Raw genomic sequence first — 22654 nt, 5'->3', positions numbered from 1 at the left:
ATCTAGAGGTATCAGGGGTCCCATGTCATTCCAACAACATACGCCCCACTGTATTACAGAGCCTATACCAGCTTGAACACTCCCCCGCTGACATGCATGGTCCATGGATTCACGAGGTTGTTTCCATACCCGTACACGTCCATCCACTCGATACAATGTGAAACGAGACTCGTTCGACCAGACAACATGTTTTCAGTCATCAACAGCCCAATGGCGGTGTTGATGGGCACAGGCGAGGCGTAAAGCTATGTGTCGTGCAGTCATTAAGGGTACACGAGTGGGCCTTCGGTTCTGAAAACCCATATCGATGATGATTCGTTGAATGGTTCGCACGTTGACACTTGCCGATGGCCCAGCATTGAAATCTACGGCAATTTGGGGAAGGGTTGCACTTCTGTCACGTTGAACGATTCTCTTCAAACATCGTTGGTTCCGTTCTTGCAGGATCTTTTTCCGGCTACAAGGATGTCGGAGATTTTATGTTTTACCGGATTCTTGATATTTACGGTACACTTCGTGAAATATTCGTACGGGAAAATCCCACTTCATCGCAAGCTCTGAGATGCTGTTTCCCATCTACCACGTTCAAACTCACTTAAATCTTGGTAACATGACACTGTAGCAGCAGTAACCGATCTAACAACTGCGCCTGACACTTGTTGTCGTATATAGAGATTGCCGACCACAAGTCGTATTTGCCAGTTTAAATATCTCTGTATTAGAATACGCATGCCTATACCAGTTTCTTTGATGCTTCAGTGTATGTTCCGACGGTTACAGATCAGACACATTCGCTGGACAAGACATCAGTAGGAGCTCATTATAATGCCCCTCAAACCACTGTAGCACGATTCTGACCTTGCAACACGAACAGTTATCCTGCTGGAAGTTATCATCACCGTAGGGGGAGACTTCAAGCACAAATCGATGCGTGTAGTCCACAATAATATTCAGGTAGTTCATTGCTGTCATGTTGCCTTCGATTAGCACCATAGATCGAATGGAATCCCAACTCAGTATACCCCACAACATAATTCTGCTCCCACCGACCTGCATCTGTGGCCCGATGCATGTTTCGTGCAGCCATTCGCCTGCATGACGTGTAAGGATCCAAAGATGGACCTGGTGTAATAAGAATGCGGTTCATTCGACAGGTGACACGTTTCTATTGATCCACGGTGACAATTCAATGATGCTGTATCATTGGAATCATAACTGATGATGTCTTTTGGTCAATACTGGAACAGTTAGGGCACCTCTGATGTGGAGCACAATATTCAACAATGGCCTTTGAAAGATGTGCTCCGTAGCACTTGCGTCTGCGCCAGCATTGTACACTTTCGTCAGATTTATGTCAATTCTGGATTACACACGGGGGATTCTCCGACCTTTACGTTTTGGATGAGACGTGATCGTCCAAAACCATACGGCCTACTCCTTATTTTCACCATCCTTCAACCAGGTTCTTTAGGCGCTCACGACAGTAGTACGCCAACAGGCGATCGGCTTTGTTTTTTCAGAAATTCTCAGTTCCAGCCACAGCGCCATAGGAATGTGCCCTTTGTCAAAACTACACTACAGGCCATTAAAATCGCTAGACCAAGAAGAAATGCAGATTATAATCAGGTATTCATTGGACAAATATATTATACTAGAACTGACATGTGATTACATTTACACGCAATTTGGGTGCATAGCTCCTGAGAAATCAGTACTCAGAACAACCACCTCTGGCCGTAATAACGGCCTTTATGCGCCTGGGTGTTGAGTCAAACAGAACTTCGATGCCGTGTACAGGTACAGCTGCCCATGCAGCTTCAACACGATACCACAGTTCATCACGAGTAGTGACTGGCGTACTGTGACGAGCCAGTTGCTCGGCCACCATTGACCAGACGTTTTCCATTGGTGAGAGATCTGGAGAATGTGCTGCCTAGGGCAGCAGTCGAACTTTTTCTGTATCCAGAAAGGCCCGTACAGGACCTGCAACATGCGATCGTGCATTATCCTGCTGAAATGTAGGGTTTCGCAGGGATCGAATGAAGGGTAGAGCCACGGGTCGTAACACATCTGAAATGCAACGTCCACTGTTCAAAGTGTCGTCAATGCGAACAAAAGGTGACCGAGACGTGTAACCAATGGCACCCCATACCATCACGCCGGGTGATACGCCAGTATGGCGATGACGAATACGCGCTTCCAATGTGCGTTCACCGCAATGTCACCAAACACGGATGCGACCATCATGATGCTGTAAACAGAACTTGGATTCATCCGAAAAAATGACGTTTTGCGATTCGTGCACCCAGGGTCGTCGTTGAGTACACCATCGCAGGCGCTCCTGTCTATGATGCAGCGTCAAGGGTAACCGCAGCCATGGTCTCCGAGCTGATAGTTCATGCTGCTGCAAACGTCGTCGAACTGTTCGTGCAGATGGTTGTTGTCCTGCAAACGTCCCCATCTGTTGACTCAGGGATCGAGACGTGGCTGCACGATCCACTACAGCCATGCGGATAAGATGCCTGTCATCTCGACTGCTAGTGACACGAGGCCGTTGGGATCCAGCATGGCGTTCCGTATTACACTCCTGAACCCACCGATTCCGTTTTCTGCTAACAGTAATTGGATCTCGACCAACGCTAGCAGCAATGTCGCGATACGATAAACCGCAATTGTGATAGGCTACAATCCGACCTTTATCAAAGTCGGAAACGTGATTGTACGCCATTCTCCTCCTTACACGAGGCATCACAATAACGTTTCACCAGGAAACGCCGGTCAACTGCTGTTTGTGTATGAGAAATCGGTTGGAAAGTTTCCTCATGTCAGCACGTTGTACGTGTCACCACCGGCGCCAACCTTGTGTGAATGCTCTGAAAAGCTAATCATTTGCATATCACAGCATCTTCTTTCTGTCGGTTAAATTTCGCGTCTGTAGGACGTCATCTTTGTGGTGTAGCAATTTTAATGGCCAGTAGTGTACTTATATCAGTGGATTTCCGCATTTGCGAGCCGTATCTTCGCTAGAATGAGTGCCAATTCGTCTCTCTTACGCTTACGTTCTTTTCTTACTGCGTCACGTGCTCGCAACGCCACCAGCAGGCATTCATTTTCGCAGTGAACAGTGGTCTTAATGTTCTGGCTCATCAGTGTATAAGGAAGGATATGTGGGCAAGGTATACGTTTGGTAATCGTGTCTTTCCGACGTGCATGCGATACGTGCGGAAACGTTAACTATGGCGACATTATTACCAGGTGTTTCCAAACAGGATCAACTTGCCTTTATTCTTTTCTTGGCTGCCAAATAAAAAACGCTGGAAGATACCTATCTGAGAATTAAAAATGTTTATGGGGCAGCATGTCTGTCGAAAAGCACCGTTGTGGAATGGGTCGCCAATGAGTACTGTTGCTTCATGGCAATGCACTCTCCCGTATCACAAAAGTCGTAATGAAGAAGTTACGGCGACTCAAGTGGGAGATCCTCCCTATAGTGGTAAACTTTCCTCATGCAATTATCACGCCTTGGATGCTTTACTAGTTGCCTTGAAGGGTCGACGATTCCTTTCGGTTGAGGATGTGCACCAAGCAGTTAGGGAGCTATGCACTTCCGCACGCAGCAAGAACGCTGATTTACCAAACGGATATCTTCAACCTGGTGCGTCGGTGGCACGGTAGCCTCAATGCTCATGGCGATTTTGCCCGATTGGCATACCGATTCTAGATTGTACGGCTTTCGAACGGAAGCTTTTTTATCGACCCTTATAGTAGAAGAGATAGTAATAGCTTGCCTAACAACAAAATTAGTGATGAAGTAGTCAAAGATATTTCCATGTAGGAACCCAGATAACTATGTAGGTGCAGAGAGCTTGAACAGGATAGATAAGTTATGGGATCTTTTGGGAGTGATGAATTGTGAGAGTTTCTCACGTTTCATGAACAAGTTTATTCCTTTTGAAGGGCTCAGTTGGTCGCGTCCAGGTTGGTTACACAAAGTTGCCATTCTTGTCGGGGCCGGGAAATATGAGTTTAACTACGCCGTTTCGGACTTAAGTCCACAATAGAGCAGGGAGAAAAGACGGGATTGCTAGCTTGGAGCCGGTACAAGACAGAGCAGTACGACTTTACTCGATACTCCTCTAACGGTCCTGCTCCTGCTCTTGCACTTTCCCTATTGGCAGCACATATCGAGTGCATAGGGGATAGATTCGTCGTCAGCACTTCAAGCAAATGAATGACTTTTGAGGCGACTAGCTTACTTGGTACGTACCCGCCAATGAACTATAACCGAATATTGCAAGAAAATATTTTAAAAAGAAAACTCCATATGATGACAAGTCTGGCTGAGTGACCTGCACATTAGTAAGGCGAGAGCAAGCAAACCGTCATATATTGATTCACACAATCGAAGAAAGTTTGTTTCAGTAAAGGGGTTCCACTGCGACAGGTATACATATGGGGAAATGAGGAAGAAGTTCCTGACAGTTCTACGTCTGGAGGACAACATTGTGTGGAAGTAAGGACGAGGATTGGGTACGCGTCTCAGCAATCAGACTTTTGATAATTTGTGGAGTTGCAGTATGGGGGAATAATGCGAGCATGGGTACCACACTGGACATACTTCATTATATGGATTTCGCAGGAGGGTCATACAGGCTGAAAACTGGAAATATGAAGGACATCCAGAGTAATGAATGTGGTAGACACAGAAATAGTTGCGGCAGTGGTGAATGACTATACAGTAACTTCCAGCTACTTCAATAAATCCTTCACCATAATAGTAGGAAGGTGGGAACAGTGGAAGAAGGGACTATTATCTCGTGCAGGTTACGTAGTCTGTTTTACTGACGAGTCTGGAAGAGAAGAAGATGCCGAAGCTGGGATATACGGAGTAAAGAGCAGACTAGAGAGCGCAAAGTTTCTAGGGAAGCGTTATTGATGGTTCAAATGGCTCTGAGCACTATGGGACTTAACACCTATGGTCATCAGTCCCCTAGAACTTAGAACTACTTAAACCTAACTAACCTAAGGACATCACACACATCCATGCCCGAGGCAGGATTCGAACCTGCGACCGTAGCAGTCCCGCGGCTCCGGACTGAGCGCCTAGAACCGCTAGACCACCGCGGCCGGCGGAAGCGTTATTCCAGGTACAGAGATTCGCTATCAGTGTGACGGGGAGAATCTCTGTACGTGTTACTACGATCTTTTTCCTTTTTTTAGTTTTATTTGCTGCCATTTACAAACGACCTGCTATCTTGTTACTAAGACAAGTCGGATGTTCACAATATAAAATTGTACATATACAGAATGTGAAACCTATTTGTTCTCTTCTTATTTTTTATACTCTTGAACAATATTAACAGTATTGCAGCTTTAAATACTTAGAGACTTAAAAGTAATTAAGAAACGGGAATGCAAAATGAATCTTTCACATTCATCTGACAAATTTAAATGTGTTGACTTGTATCTTTATTACTCTTATACTACATTTGTTACAGGTCACATGTGATTTAGTTGTACATCTTTTACTTCCTTATTTCTACGTGTTGTATGCATGGTGTTTGTGTTGTCTGTAAGGTAAAACTTTATCTAAGCTTAATAAACAATTATTTAATTTAAATTACAGGTGTTACACAACACGTTGCTACATATATGAAAACATTTTATTATAGCTGATCTATCTCTTTGCTCTTTAATTTGCTGGGCTTTCTCTTAAGTTCGTCTTTCAGTAGTAAGTGCACCGTTTTATTTGCGGCAATTGTTAGTTTATTGTTGTTACACCTACATTGACATCTTCGAGGAGTTGCGTAGTCTTTTATTCTATCTTCTTGACAAGAATTGTAGCACCTACATTCACTCAGACAGGCAAGTAGCTGTGAAATCTCTATCATCCCCTACAATGACATCCAAGATCGTTGCAGAAAGCCATTAAATTCTTATGAGACAGTGGGAAAGTAGCAGAGGAAACCAGCTGTTGGTTCTGGTCACCTGGTTGATAGACGAGCCACGGCAGGGATAACGACTGCAGTTATTGGACCGGCACCCCTCCAATCTACCACTAAAGCGATTGTAAGATCTAAACTACATAGCTGGGTTAGGAAACCCGAAAACAAAAAACCAAAATGGCAAGCTAATGATGCCTAAATCATATTTAAAGAGAAGTTCTGTGATCCTAGATTTGAACAGGAAGCAGATTAAATTCATGGTCAGTTTAATGATGCGCACTTCAAGAAACAACTGCGCACGATAGAAATACACCAGAAAGCCCGTAAGGGTAAACTATGGTACAGGGATTAAACCGCAACACATTTAATCTTTCAAAGCGAAGCACTGGAGGCCAAAAGGCATAAAATATTTAGGTTAATAAATTCTGAAGAAATTGTGGCTAACAGAGATACAAAGGGACACTTTTAGTTTTAAGAGTGCTGGTGGGCTTTACTAGAGTGAAAGAGAGCGCTACCGCACCTAAACTGACTTTCGGTGTTGGCAACAGGGGCCAGGAACACTGTTGTTTTGTCTTCCTGGTTAAAACAAAACAAATTAGAAAGGGTGGATCATCGGAAAACCGAGGAAGAAGAAACTGGAAGCATTCTAAATGTGGCGCTATCGGAGAGTACAAAAATAAAGTAGACAGTAAATGTATGAAATTAATAAGTACTAAAAAGAACAAACGAAGAAAATCGTCTATGGAAGACCCTAGTGGAAAAGTAGTGGAGACAATTATGTAATTATTACGCAGACATTAAAAGAACGCAAGGCCGGAAGAGTTGGACGAAACCAGTCACAACACTGGTGTATAATAGAAAAGGAAAACAAACAGAAGCAACAGGCTGTGTATGTATACGATACTGGTGCTTTCGAACTGAGTTTCCCATTCCCACTTCATCCCCACTGCCGTATGTACTGTTATATACACAGGTTCTGTAATGCACTAAAAGTCAAAATTATACAGATGGTCGAGCAGCTTATTTTAAATGCCTTGAACCAAAGCTCGGAAGGGCATAGTTGTTCTTGTATTTAGGAAAACTATCAACATTCGCTGGGCCAGTTGCATCAACTCTCACTAGCAAAGTATCAAGGGCCGTAAGCGACACGAAGACATTTAAGGAACCAGGACGTAATGGTCAGCGCGGAGAATTTTGGAAAAATAAATGAATACTTCAATACCATTGTGTACTCTGGCTGCATACGTGCCGACTGGCTGTCAAATATCACAACAACACACTTTCTGAGAAGCAAAGGCCATCCATCCAATTTGTTTGCTCTTTTTGAACGTATCTTTCAATATCCATTCCAAGTCAATGTGAAATTGTCAGTCTATCAGTAGGGCTTTATCGACGGATATGGTACAAATGCGGTAATTCAAATGTTCAAATGTGTGTCAAATCTTATGGGACTTAACTGATAAGGTCATCAGTCCCTAACCTTACACACTACTTAACCCAAATTATTCTAAGGACAAACACACACACCCGTGCCCTAGGAAGGACTCGAACCTCCGCCGGGACCAGCCGCACAGTCCAAGACTGCAGCGCCTCAGACCGCTCGGCTAATCCCGCGTGGCTGCGGTAATTATTGCAGTCGAGTAACTGGTAAAAGAACACGAAGAAGATCCCTTGCACTAGCTTTAATCAGTTTTAAGAAATGTTCGATTGTGTGCCCCACCAGGTTATGTGGTATGTCCTCCAGGATCCTGATGTTGCACTGAAGAGCAGAGTGAAATACCCAGCACGCTTATCGGAAAGTGTACCTGTGACAGTGAGCAATTATCAAGTATCTGCTTTGTCACCTTCTGCTGTTAATTCTTATCATAAACTCCAAACACGATTTCTGCAGTCAGATGGACTCTGCCGTGCGCAAAAGGTGTCACACGTTCTTCCAAAGAACATATTCAACGACGAACCGAAACCAGGTATAGCGGACTCCAGCAATATCGTCTCTATGTAAATGTCCACAAAGCAATTACTCGGAAAACAAGTAATCACTTGCTTTCATTAAATTAAATGAAATCGCACTAAAGAGGTTTGAACATTTCTGGTACCTCGGATGCCATATGAAAATCGAAACGGCATAAATGACACACGAACCTGAGCCATTGCAGCATGTAAGCAATAGAGTTGAATCAAAGCGCAGTGGCACTATCCGCCGCTGTGTAACGTGAAAGACTGTTGATCAGTGACGAAAAACCACTGAATAATTCCCCCTTGGTAATGCAATTTCAGCGTTACGTAAAAGGAGTGACTATGAGAAGCTCCATAAGAAAACATAACTAATCAGACAGTGTGACGCAGAAGTAGGTTTTTGCTGGTGTTTCTTGTTTGAAAAATGCAGCTCGCAGTCTTTGTGCAGCAAGTGGATAGAAATAGGGGAAAAATTACAAAATAGCCTCTCATTCAGGCCGATGGTAATGAAACAACACCACTGTAGCTCCACAATGGAAACCGGTGCAAGTTGCTTGCTGTTTGGAATTCCCTGAAAAACATGTGTAAGTCCTATAAAAGAGGGTAATATACACTGCCCAATCACATAAATGTGACCACCTGTCAAAAGCTTGAATAAACACCTTTTGCATCGCGGGCGCTGTGAGACAGCCGGCCTCTGTGACCGAGCGGCTCTAGGCGCTTCAGTCCGGAACTGCGCTGCTGCTACTGTCGTAGGTTCGAATCCTGCATCGGGCATGGATGTGTGTGATGTCCTTAGGTTAGTTAGGTTTAAGTAGTTCTAAGTCTAGGGGACTGATGAATGGTTCAAATGACTCTGAGCACTATGGGACTTAACTGCTGAGGCCATCAGTCCTCTAGAACTTAGAACTACTTAAACCTAAATAACTTAAGGACATCAGACACATCCACGCCCGAGGCAGGATTCGAACCTGCGACCGTAGCGGTCGCGCGGTTCCAGACTGTAGCGCCTAGAGGCGCTCGGCCATTCCGGCCGGCCGGGACTGATGACCTCAGATGTTAAGTCCCATAGTGCTCAGATCCATTTGAACCATTTTAGATCTGCGAGACTTGCAGGAAGAGAGTCATTGAGGTTCTGGAAGTTGCCGACAGGCATGTGTTGCTATGCCGACTCCAACTGCGCTGGGTTTCTCGGTTGAGAATCCCTGGCGCGAACATCCTGATCGAGATGGTCGCATAGATTCTGGATTTGGTTTAAAACCGGGGAGTTTGGTGGACAGGGGAGTACAGTAAACTCATCCTGGTGCTCTTCGCACCACACAAGTACACTGCAAGCTGTTTGACACGTTGCATTGTCCTGCTGGTAGATGCTATCGTGCCGAGGAAAAATGTATGTTGGAGTGGACATGGTTCCCAAAGATAGACACACAGTTGTGTACGTTCATTGTGCCTTCCTGAATGACGAGATCATCCAGGTAAAGCCTCTGGTCTGAACGTTTCTGATGATTGTTGCAGGGTGTTTGCTTTCAGACGTTTCACGCCGTACGGGGTAACAGCCATCTCTTCGATGGAGCACAAAACGCGATTCATCTGAAAAGGTCATCCATTGACAGTCAGTGGACGTCCACTTGCGGTACTGTTGTGTAAATTCCACCCTTTGTCGTCGGAACAGTTGTCAGCACAGATGCATGAACCACGTGCCTGCTGTAGGGGTCCATACGCAGCAACGTTGGCTGAACATAGGTTGAGAAGACACTGTTGATAGCCTCTTGATTCATCTGAACGGTCGCTTGCTCAATAGTTTCTGTTCGCCTGTACACATTGCGGCAGCGTCTTTCACCTTTGTCATCTATGGCCGGTGATACACCGCAGTTGCCTCTGCGCTGGGTTTGGATTGCACCATTTGGCCATGCATGGTATAGTTTAACTACGGCAGCACATGAACTGTTTACAAGCTTAGCTGTTTCGGAAATGCTTCCACCTTGCGCCCGAAAACCAATAATCATGACCTTATGGACGACAGAAAAATCGCTCCGTTTCCGCATTATGACAACGACTGCACTGTTTTTCGTGTCCCCCGAAACGTTTTATACACTTTTCACTGCTAGTGCAACCACCTTCTGTCTGTTAGTGGTTATTGACGGTTGACGTCGAACACAGGCGGTGGTCACATTAATGAGACTTTACCGAGTACATTATACCGGGTGATCAAAAAGTCAGTATAAATTTGAAAACTGAATAAATCACGGAATAATGTAGATAGAGAGGTACAAATTGACACACATGCTTGGAATTACATGGGGTTTTATTAGAACCAAAAAAATACAAAAGTTCAAAAAATGTCCGACAGATGGCGCTTCATCTGATCAAAATAGCAATAATTAGCACAACAAAGTAAGACAAAGCAAAGATGATGTTCTTTACAGGAAATGCTCAATATGTCCACCAGCATTCCTCAACAATAGCTGTAGTCGAGGAATAATGTTGTGAACAGCACTGCAAAGCATGTCCGGAGTTATGGTGAGGCATTGACGTCGGATGTTGTCTTTCAGCATCCATAGAGATGTCGGTCGATCACGATACACTTGCGACTTCGGGTAACCCAAAAGCCAATAATCGCACGGACTGAGGTCTGGGGACCTGGGAGGCCAAGCATGACGAAAGTAGCGGCTGAGCACACGATCATCACCAAACGACGCTCGCAAGAGATCTTTCACGCTTCTAGCAATATGGGGTGGTTCTAATAAAACCCCATGTCATTCCAAGCATGTGCGTCAATTTTTACCTCTCTGTCTACATTATTCCGTGGTTTATTAAGTTTTCAAATTTATACTGACTTTTTGATCACCCAGTATATACGATTAAAGAGCGAACACTAAGAACGGAAGAGCACTCGCATTAAAAAGAAGCCAGCGATGCAGTCTTCCTCCGTTACTGCTGAACCAGTACACGGAAGAAATAAAGACAGAAATGAAAGGAAGCTACTGGAGTGGGATTAAAATTCAAGGTGGAAAGACACCAATGACAAGATTTGCTGAGGACATTGCTAGCCTCGGTGAAAGTGAGGAAACATTATAGGACATGTTGAAGGAAATAAACTAACTAAGAAGCACAGAATACGGATTGAAAGTAAACCAGAGAAAGACCAAGTTAATTATGAGTAGCAGAACAGAAATTATCAATATCAGGCCTCCATAGGAACTCTGTTACGGTGAAAGCAAAATAAGACACGGTGGACGAATCAAAGAATATATAAGAAGCGGACTGGCACAGGGAAAGAGAGCATTTGTCATTTAATGGAGCCTACTATACAGTATCCAACACAAGCCGATATTTCAGAAAGAAATTTGTGAGAAGATACTACGAGAGCAGAGCATTGTAGGGGAGTAAATCATGGACTGTGGGAATATCGGAGAGGAAGAGAATCGAAGTGTTTGATATGAGATATTCAGAAAGCTGTTGAAATTGAAGTGGACTTACAACATAAGAAACGAGAAGGTTCTCCGAAAAATCGACTAGGAAAGTAGAAGTGCAACACACCGAATGTAAAAAGAGATGGGGCGATAGTCTATGTGTTAAGCCATCAGGAAATGGTAGCAGAGAGAGCCTTAGAAGGTAAAAACTGTGAAAGATACAGACTGCAATACATCCAACAATAATTATGAAGGTTGGGTGTAAGTGGTAAGTTGACATGAAATGGTACAATTTTTACTGGGGCGTTGCAGATGAACTACTCCACGTAAATAACATGTAGAATAGGTGGATGCCCTCAGCCACACAACCATCTTCCAGTGAAATTCATGGACCTTAAAAGAGTGACACAGATCAATTCTGAAATCACACTTATCGTTTACATTTTAGATTTCTTATTTCCCGTATTCTAAATACATATATATCTGCAATGTTATTATCATCCTATTTATTTGTGTTCTGAAAGCACAGATTTGCTTCCGGATAGATCACATACAGTCTGTTTCCTACGTTTAAAACATGTTCCATTGATTTATGAACTATTATATAGGTATTTCGACCAAAACTTAATTTGTTCCAGGCAGTAAATAGAAACAAGCGTTTCAAATATAATGAGTAGGGACATGAAGATCAATAACAGAGTAAGAGAAAACTGAGAATTTGAGAATGTAATAGCATCTGTCATAAAACTGAAATTAAAACGGGCAGTTGACATAATCAGTTCACGGAAAATGGAATAATCTAATGGGATTCGGGTAGACAACATTAGGAGACAAGTAAGGTAGAGTTGAGTGCATTACGTTAAGCTTTATCGGAAAGACATGTGTCCAGTTTTGATCCGAAAATGGTCGAGAACTTTGACGTAAATGAAGATTTAACTGAGAACTCCGACGTTAGAGTAAATACCATTCTAGAAATTCTGACCAACGCCTTCTACATCCACATCCATACTCCGCAAGCTACCTGACGGTGTGTGGCGGAGACGAATGAGAATTTGTGGGAAAGGTTTTCTATGTACTGTCCTCCTACGAAAATCACTCGGACTATCCTTCTAGACGTTTATTTATGTCTTTCTCATTACGAATGCTGTCCTTTATACCTTACTCTGCCATGCAACAGCAGCGTCACAGAACAAACATTTCTTTTACAGCCAGTCGCACGTATCGCGACCATATATCTCCGCTGACAGTTAGCCGTCGCGGTTGTAAGAAGACGTGTACAATTTGTGTGCATGAATACGTATATCAGATAGCATTCATAAAGGGCGAACGGCCATTATAGCGTGTCGGGCACCTTATCCGCAGATGAAATCTTTGACAGAGACAGTAGTAAGGCTATAGGTCGTTGTAAAGTGACAGTACTATTCAACGCAGAGAATGCAAAGTGGCTTCGCGGTAGAGCGACTTTCCGATAGCTTGGCTTGAAGGTTAGCCGGCAGAATGAATGTCTCCACTCTGAGAGAGAAAGTATTTCTCGATGTGGAGTCATTCCTATTGTACCCAGATGTGAGCAAAGTCAAAGCTTCTGAACGTACAGGCCCTGGTTAGAATAAAGAAACCTGTACATGAGCGAAGATGATTTCAATCCAAGGCACAGACTATTGGCGCCGGAGATGCATCTGCAGGGTGAATGGATAACTTTCTAATTAATAAGGAGTAAATGTGACTGAAGTAAACATTTCTGTTGGATGAAACTGTAAGTAATAGTGCAGTGTGCATGCACTGGTGAAGTCAGGAGGCAAACAGAGGTATGAAATGTGTAGATCGCAACTAAGACTTCTCTGGAATGAGAAGGTGAGCGCAAATGCAGACGAGCAGAAGGAAGATGAAGATTTAACGTCCTCCCGACTGCGGCATCATTAAAGACGAACTGGAGACGCAAATCTGGTGTGAAGGGGAGGGGTAGTTAACACATTTTATCCCTGCCGTGCACTGTAAGGTGCTCCTTGAAGTAGGGTGGAGCATATGAAATCTTCCGAAAAGGGTAGTTGTTAGTATAACGAGACGATTTTTTTATTTTTTGAGACGCGTGTTCTCGGGCACCTTTTAACCGAATGGATTTACTATGAAGTGTTGAGAAAATTTACTACATCGTTTGGCGTAGGTCGGATGAATCTCATAACAGTTTACAGATATTCAGTACCTCTTGGTTCGTGCATCCTCTTCAGTGTCATACTACGTCTACTTCTACACACTGCAAGCCGTCTTGCAGAGTGTGACGGAGCATAGGTTTAAGGTAAATATACTGGCAATTATAATCGACTTTGGACCTAATTCCACAACACCAAACTCACCCCACGCTTGTGGGTTCTAATACATGTTACTGGCAGTGTGTCATACGTATTTCATTTTCACTCAAATTGCTCCAAGCATTCCCGAATATTGCTGCATTCCTTCACGTCACCGGCTTTCCAGCACCACTCGACCCTGTAGGAGCGAAGGTTTTTAACCCCATGCTACTTTATTTCAATTAGTAAATTATATTAGTATCAAGTTTGATGTAAATTACTTGAGGTGTTCAAAACCTATGCTCATTTTTACTTATCACCGCCTTCCCAAGCACAGCTCCACACCTGTAGTTTCTGGTGTTGTGTCACCTCTACAGCATTTTTTCCTAGTAGCAAGTCATGTAGATGACGAGTTTGGATGAAATTCTCCATTGTGATATGTGGTTTTGTAGACAGCGTTCACGCTCTTTCGTTAGTCACCCATTGTGAACAACGGCAGTTACACTGGAAACAGATGTTTAAGTCACAGAACAGAACACATAGTTTACACATTTGAAACAGAAGCTAGCGAGGAACGCAATGACCGTGATACTGCAAGTGGATATCCACTTGCTTGTGTATTCAATGATCTAGTGGAATCAAAGACGCCAAAATATCCCGTGCTTTCCGATTTGTATACTACTGGAAATAGAGAGTGTTTCGAAATTAATGGCTTTAACGCATACAGTTAAAACCACGCGTCACTACAAACAGAAAATGTCTAATAAACATGGGCTCTAAAATGCGTACCTTAACAGCTAAGAGCACTTATTCATCTTCGATCCCGTGAAACTAATCTCTTCTAATTAAGAGATATGAGCACTTGTTCAGTAAAAGAGATACGTTTCACAGTATTTAAGTTTAGTAGTACATGTTAGTACCAGTGTTAACAGGTACGCATGACACGCTATCGCGCATGCGCTCTCGAGGCTATAGCCAGTTCCAGTACAACATCCGTTGTTGCCGTACAGCGGCCGCGAAGTGGGTTCAAAAATGGCTCTGAGTACTATGGGACTTAACTTCTGAGGTCATCAGTCCCCTAGAAACTTAGAACTACTAAATCCTAACTATCCTAAGGACATCACACACATCCATGCCCGAGGCAGGATTCGAATCTGCGACCGTAGCTGTTTCCCAGATAATTTATTGCAATATGACAATGTATTGCTATATTATAGTATTTAGTTTTTGACGTTGTCCATTATGGACAAATCGTAGTTCCGTTTATTCCGAAGAAGGTTCGGTTATCCCAACTGAAATCTAGGTAAATATTGCAACTGAGGCTGTTGTTAATTTAAAATTAATGTTTTGAAACTTCCTGGCTGATTAAAACACTAAGTCAGACCTGGACTCGAGACGATAACACTGCGTTTTCTGGCAAATGTTCTCAGCGATTGGGCTATTCATTCTCGACTTAATATTTCTAGTACGTCTTTCCAATTTTTATGACTTCACAGGAGCTTTCCTACATTCATTTCTGCACTAGAACTCTTCGTAAAAAGGATATCGTCGAGAAATAACTTCGATGCAGCCTAGAGAATTATTTCCTGAATGAATCTTTCACTTTGCAGCGGAATGTGCTGTATTTTGTAATTTATTGCCAGAGTAGGCCGTGGCTGAACCATTTCTCCGCGGTATTCTTTTCCCTGGTGTGCTAGTGCCGCAACGTTTGCAGAGCTTCTGTGAAGTTTGGAAGGCAATAAAGGGATGTTCTGGGACCTGCCTGGATAGCTCATTCTGAAGGGCATTATCTACGAAAGGCAAAGTTCAGAGTTAGAGTTACTGTCCGGTGCTGTTTTATTCTGCGAGGAAGCTACTTTTATAACATTGGTGGATTTAGTGGAAGCTTTAGAGATCGATGATTGGAATACATTCTTTGATATTCTAAATTATCAGGCATAAAGTACTGGGAGAGAAAGGGTATTTAAAATTTATACAGAAATCAGACTAACGTTTTTATCTGGGAGGACATAAAGGATGACAGTAAGAAAGACAAGAGTGAAACGCACTAACAATCTGTCCACGACGTTTGGCAGTCTGTGCCTTGAGCTAGCTGTGAAGGAAACTAAGTAGGAAGCTGGAAACGGGATTAAAGTTCAGCAAGAAGAATTTAAAATTTTGACGTTTACTATAAAAATCCTCTCAGAGCCGGGGAAGTACTTGAAAGAGTAGTTCAACGGAATGGATAGTGTCTTGAAAAGAGGTTATAAGAACATAATCAACAGAAGTAAAACAATGGTAATAGAGTGTAGTCAAATTAAATCAGGGGATGCTGAGGGAGTTAGACTAGAAAATGAGATCATATGGGTAGTAGACCAGTTTAGCTAATAAGCAGCAAAATAATTGACGATGGTCGAAGAAGAGGAGACATAAAATGCAGACTGGCAATATCAAGACTAGCGACACATACTTAATATGAATTTTGTGTTAGGAAGCCTTTTCTGAAATTAGTTGTCTGGTTTGCAGCCATGTGCGGAAGTGAAAATATAGACGATGTAACAAAACAATATACCCTTTTGAAATGTCGTGGCGAAGAAGGAAATTGAAGTTATATCGTGAGGTATCATGACGTAGTCAGTTTGGTAATGCAGGGTAGTGTGTGTGTGTGTGTGTGTGTGTGTGTGTGTGTCTATATGTGTGTGTTTCTGTGTACGGTGGAGGTGTGGGGTTAAAAATTACATGGGGAGGCCAAGGTTTGCTTACAGTAAGCAGGTTATCATATGAACGTATGTTACAGTGCTTAATGCAGAGATGAAAGGGTTCGCAGACTGTACACTAGCATGGCAAACTGCCTCAGACCAGTCTTCGGATTGAAGACCACACCTCGTAACTCCGATGGACATTCCGAGGTTTGACGAGATTAGAGTTTCCATTTACCACAGCAGCACCACAGCCACTAGGTGGGTAGGGTGAGTCGTGTCACTTGTAAGTCGGCTGCTTCTATGTTGGCAGCGCTGTGTACCGCTTTGAATAGGATCTCTGACAGCGCTTTCTTTGTAAGAGACTCTTTGGCTGATTTGACTCGTTGTTGGAAGTTAATCGCCAGTAGTGTTGGGCAGTTGGAAGTTAGTCGCCAACAGTGATGGAAGTACTGTTAGGCAGTTGGAGGTGAAGCAGTGATGGATGTTAAATGTGAAAAGTTAGCTTAGATGGGGGGTAGAGGTCTGAAGTGTTAGACCAGGCCAACGATCTGGAAGTATCAGACTTCGAAAATTATTCATGATAATATATCTTTGTACTGGATGTCAATGATGGTTTTTATTCGTGTTTGAACTGGATGTCACATTATTAAGGTAAAAAATACATTATTTTGTCTGCAACAAAATTTTTCCTTTGCTAACCACATGGCTGGTAGTAGTTAGTTGCTTGCCGGCCGCTATGGCCAAGCGGTTTTAGGCGCTTCAGTCTGGAACCGCGCGACCGCTACGATCGCAGTTTCGAATCCTGCCTCGGGCATGGATGTGTCTGTTGTCCTTAGGTTAGTTGGGTTTAAGTAGTTCTAAGTTCTAGGAGACTGATGACCTCAGATGTTAACTCCCATAGTGCTCAGAGCCATTTGAACCATTTGAAGTTAGTGGCTTTAGTAGTTAGAATCTTTTATTCAGCTGGAAGTATTGACGCTCGCTGTGTTGCAGTAGTTCACGTAATGAAGATTTTTATGAGGTAAGTGCTTACTGAAATGTATAGGTTACTGTTAAGATTTCTTTTTAGTCAGGGCCATTATTTTGAATTAATTATTTGAAGTCAGGTTGTAATTTTTTTGATCAGTCAGATTGCGTTGCACCTGACTATTGTGGGTCAGTGTTGACATGATAAGAAAAATAAAGAGAATGTAGACTCAGTACGTTCAGTTTTACTCAGCTGTTTCATAATCAAATAAGGTAGAATTTCATCTTCTCAGTCATTCAGCGATTTAAGTACAGGTTCACACATTTAAATAGAGGAGTTTCGCACTCACCTTTGATGGCCTTGTCACAGCTGCACTCGATGAGCTCGCCCATGGAGCAGGCCCGCGTCACGGCGAACGTCACGCCCGCCGCCGTGATGGCGTTCACGAAGCCCGTCTCGCGCGTGTCTGAAACGCAAACACACGCACGGCTCACCACTGGCCCTGCACGCGGCACACCTCCCACACGCACTCCTCACTGTATACGACTCCAGACGGCAGCGACTGAGTAACGCCACTCTGCAGGGTATTCGACCTCCCACAGCCTTCTAGGTTACACACCGAGGTTCATTTTTCTACTGTTAATAACATATTTTTAACTCGTCCTTCATGAGCTGTGGTGGTGATACCTTCTTTAGTTCCCGAGAATGAATAACAAAATTTTTACACAAATTATATTTTGTTAAAATTTTCTCGGGGTATCAGCCGTGCGGCAGCGTCCAGTGGTAGCAACGTTCCTACGAGTTTTTTACTCACCTTCAGGCGATGTATAGCTCTTGGACGGCAGTCTCTTCTGTCTAGATAATAACGGGCGGACTTTTGAATAGACATAGGCAATGTGCTGTGCAAAGGCGTTCCGTAACTTTGTCGTCAAATAGGCGGTGGAAACAAGAATAACTGACGATCTCATCAACCTTGACAGCAATTTTCAACTACGTTCCGCATGAAATAAGGCGTTAGCTCAAATTAATCAAGAACACTTCTGTCTCAGAGAGAGGTGAGGCCAGCGGACAGAATGTCCAAATAGCACCGGGACTCAACACTCAATTCCCGCATAACCACCTCAGATCAGAATACTCTCTTCTGTGGGAACCATTTGGCCCACTCGATTCCCTTACACCAGAGCAGACTGCAATCCAGTAATTATGAAAGCTCACACCCGAAAGGAAAACGACAGTTCCCCTGAGTATGTCGACTAGTTAACTCGAAACGTTTTTTCAAGGCAACCCTGCTACTCGGTTCACGGCCCGAGAAAATCGGACCAATGAAATTCACTGTGGAAGCTTAGATTCTCACATGACACATTTTCAATAGGCCTTGTAACGTTCCCGAGCAGATTCTAAACGTTTCTAGTCACATGTTGAAATTAACGTGGCAGACACCACTGTGCATTAATATCGATTTGCACAAAAGTTAGAATTAATTTCCTGCATGTCCTATTAAGATGTTGTGATGTCCACAGGTTCACTACTTGCAAATCACTATTTTTTTGGTTTTCGTCTATTAAATTTAAAGAAGTAGAGACAACTAATTACGCGTTTCCTTTGTAAATAAAGTAACGGACGTCACAATTGCCAACAATCCCAACACGCCAACCTAAAACTCATGTTCGTAAGAAAAGTCAACAATGACTACCCTCAATGGTCAGAAAGTTTCAGTGTTTCAATACTAAGTAACATCACGAACGACAGTAACCTGTTAATATCAGCATCACCTATCAGATTTCGCACGTAATAAAGAAATAACTTAAAATAACTCCACACAGAAGATTGGACTCAGCACGAGTGCATAAATTTGTTGAAGGAAAATACACTTTAAGTTAACGTCAAGAACGATTTACGTCTTCATCTTGGTTCTCGACTATCAGCAGCGTCGAACATAAAGCGGAAATAGTAGAAAGTATTTTGTATAGAGCAGCTTAATCTAATTATATTGCACCTAAATTTATAGTAAATTGAGTGTCAGAGGATAGTTCGATCCATTATTAACGAATTACCGTGCTGCAGGACACGCCTATTCAATGAAAGAAAAATGATTGACTGTCTCTATACGCGTCCCAATAACTTCTATGTTATTTTAGAGACTCCTATACGAGATACACTATGGTAGCAGCAGAACTGTTACACATTCTCCCTCGAATGCTGGTCATGTCTAGTTCATAAGCACTTCAAACGCTGTACCAATACTCTAGTCGTAGTCACACTGTTGTGGTGTGTGCGAATTGCCTTACAGACACACTGCACTCCTCCTGGAACCCTTGCAAGCAAATCTGAATCTTCATTTCCCTTACCTATCACAAATTTTACATGGTGGGCCATTTAATGCGTTCCTTAGTAACACCCTTAAATATGTGACTTGCTGCAGATATTCCGCGCTAGGTCACTGTCATTATCTCATCTACTTCCAAACTTTGCAAACCACTGTGAAGTGTGTGGCAGAAGGTACATCGCATTCTACTGTGTATCTTCTCTTTATACTCGTGTGTGGAGCGTTAGAAAACAGATTGTCTCAATACCTCTGTGCGCGCCGTAATTTGTCTAATCTTGTCTTCGCGGTCATCACGTCGAAGCTATTTTATATCCCCTGTAAGTAGGCTGTTTATGTTTTCTTATTGGCAACGTTACGTAGCGCTCTGTATGAAAATCACTGGCTGTGCTGTGTGCAGTCTGTGGCTAGTTTGAATTGTTGTGTGCCATTGTAATGTTGGGCAGCTGGATGTGAACAGCGCGTAGCGTTGCGCAGTTGGAAGTGAGCCGCCAGCAGTGGTGGATGTGGCGAGAGAGATGGCGGAGTTTTGAAATTTGTAATACTGGATGGCATGAACTGCTATATATATTATGATTATTAAGGTAAATACATTTTTTGCTCTCTATTAAAATCTTTCATTTGCTAACTATGCCTATCAGTAGTTAGTGCCTTCCGTAGTTTGAATATTTTATTTAGCTGGCAGTAGTGGCGCTTGCTGTATTGCAGTAGTTCGAATAATGAAATTTTTGTGAGGTAAGTGATTTGTGAAAGGTATAGGTTAATGTTAGTCAGGGCCATTCTTTTGTAGGTATTTTTGAAAGTTATATTGCGTTGCGCTAAAAATATTGTGTGTTAGTTTAAGCTCAGTCATGTATAATTTTCCTAAGGGGACGTTTCACCCCGATTTCCTCTTTCAAGAATAGTTCATGAAACTTCATAAGTAGGCTATAGCGGGAAATATGGCATGCATCTTACAGCGTCAACGACTCTAGGGTTTTCAGCGTTTCTGCAACAGTCTCCCACGAGTCAAATAAAATCCTTCAGTAGAGCTGACTTCTTGTCTGTGGCCGCCTGCTGTGGCCTAGCGGTTCTAGGGGCTTCATTCCGGAACCGCGCTGCTGCGGTCGCAGGTTCGAATCCTCCCTCGGGCATGGATGTGTGTGGTGTCCTCAGGTTAGTTAGGTTTAAATAGTTCTAAGTCTAGGGGACTGATGACCTTAGATGTTAAGTCTCATAGTGCTTAGAACCATCTGAACCATTTTGAATTTGAAGATCCCAGACTGACGACCTATATTCAGTTATTTTTCGAAAGATTGTTTTGTAAGCTACTTCCTTTGTTGATGTGCTACATTTCCCGACGATTCTTCCAATGAATCTCATTCTAGCGTCTGCCTTACTAGCAATTAATTTTATGTGGTCGTTCCACTTCAAATCCCGCCGTACGCGTAGTCCTACATATTTAAAGAAACTAACTACATTCATTGATTGTTCTGCAGTCACGTTGTAGTACAATGAAGGACCCTACAGTCTATTAGCAATGTGTTACATTGTTTTTAGGATCAATTGCCATTTCCGGCAGCAGGCGTCGATCCTTCGCTACAATTTCTTAACACCGTAACTTCTCTGTATACAACAACATCATCCACGAAAAATCGTAATGGGAGATCCGACATTGTGAAAACAGTCGTCTTATAACTCTCCTTTGCTGTATGACCGAAGTTACTTTTACGCCTGAAGACTTCTGCCTTTCAGAATGACGTACCTTGTTTAGTTTGCTAGAAACTCACATTCCGTGCTCTCGTATTATCTTCATTAGGCGGCAGTGCGGAACTGTATCGAATGCCTTCCGCATGTCAAGGAACACGGCATCAACGTGGGCACCTAGGTACTACTTTCTGGGTCCCGTGGAGTACAGAGCGTGCTGTGTTTCCAAAGATCGTTGTTTGTTGTTGATTCCTATAGATGTGACTTTCGGTTTCCATAAGTGTCACAATACACTAGCGTAAAACATGTTCAAAAATTCTGCAACAGACCGACGTCAGAGGTATAGTTCTGTGCGTCTTTTCGATGATCATTCTCGAAAACGGGAATGACCTTCACTTTTTTTTCTACCACAAGGAAACCTTCGCTTCTCAAGGGACCTAAGGCACACTGTTGCTAGAAGAGGGGCACGTTCTTTCGCATACACTGCTAAGAATCGAACTGGCATCCCATCAGGTCGAGTGAAATTCACTGTGTTGAGCCATTTCAGTTCTTTTTCTATCCTTTGGTGACTTATTTCGTTGTCTGTCATTCTGTCGAACGTGCGACGATTTAAAGGAGAAACTACAGTGCGATCTTCATCTGTGAGACAGGTTTTGAAAAAAGACGTTTAGTATTCTGGCCTTTTCTATGTCATTCTCTGTTTCAATGCCATTATGAAATGTATTTGCAGCTGCGAAAATGGGCAACCATCACTTGTATAATGGAATGAGGGCAACGAAAGTTTGTGGTGGACTGTGATTCGAATCCAGATTTCCCATTACATCATTCTTCTGAACAACAAAGACACTGCAATATCAGATTTATCCTAACTGATCAATACATTAAATTAAGTATTACTACGGCAAGACAACATACGTAACAGACGTAACCGCACACGCAGAAGGTATAGAGGGAAGAACTGTCACATTACATGTAAGTCAAATTGCTATCTCTTGTTTCTTCCATTAAATCATTAAATACACTTTTAATTTCAATTTACAATACATCCACAACATATTGTATGTACTCGTATTTCATTTATTATCATTATCAAAGCTAGCTATATTTACTATGCGCTCAAAAGTATCCGGACACCTCCAAAAACATACGTTTTTCATATTAGTTGCATTGTGCTGTCACCTACTGCCAGGTACTCCATATCAGCGACCTCACTAGTCATTAGACACCGTGAGAGAACAGAATAGGGTGCTCCTCGAAACACACGTGCTTCGAACGTAGTCAAGTGATTGGGTGTCACTTGTGTCATACGTCTGTACGCGAGATTTACACGCTCCTGAACATCCCTAGTTCCACTGTTTCCGATGTGAAACTGAAGTGGAAACGTGAAGGGACATGTAC

The 22654-nt window shown here is 42.9% G+C and overlaps 1 protein-coding gene across 1 annotated transcript in view; it reads right to left on the bottom strand.

Moving 5' to 3' along the window:
• LOC126161548 (protein Wnt-6-like) overlaps positions 1-22654 on the bottom strand; it is a 651979-nt gene that overhangs the window by 15375 nt on the left and 613950 nt on the right. Inside the window, exons 3-4 of the mRNA XM_049917481.1 lie at positions 17570-17713; positions 15203-15218 (exon numbers count right to left, since the gene is read on the bottom strand). Coding sequence (XP_049773438.1) covers positions 15203-15218; positions 17570-17713 — 160 coding nt within the window. The remainder of the gene's footprint in view (positions 1-15202; positions 15219-17569; positions 17714-22654) is intronic.

The sequence above is a fragment of the Schistocerca cancellata genome, chromosome 2, assembly GCF_023864275.1.
Source record: "Schistocerca cancellata isolate TAMUIC-IGC-003103 chromosome 2, iqSchCanc2.1, whole genome shotgun sequence".
In the NCBI taxonomy this organism is placed as follows: domain Eukaryota; kingdom Metazoa; phylum Arthropoda; class Insecta; order Orthoptera; family Acrididae; genus Schistocerca; species Schistocerca cancellata.
This window is presented reverse-complemented; position numbering and strand designations above follow the sequence as displayed.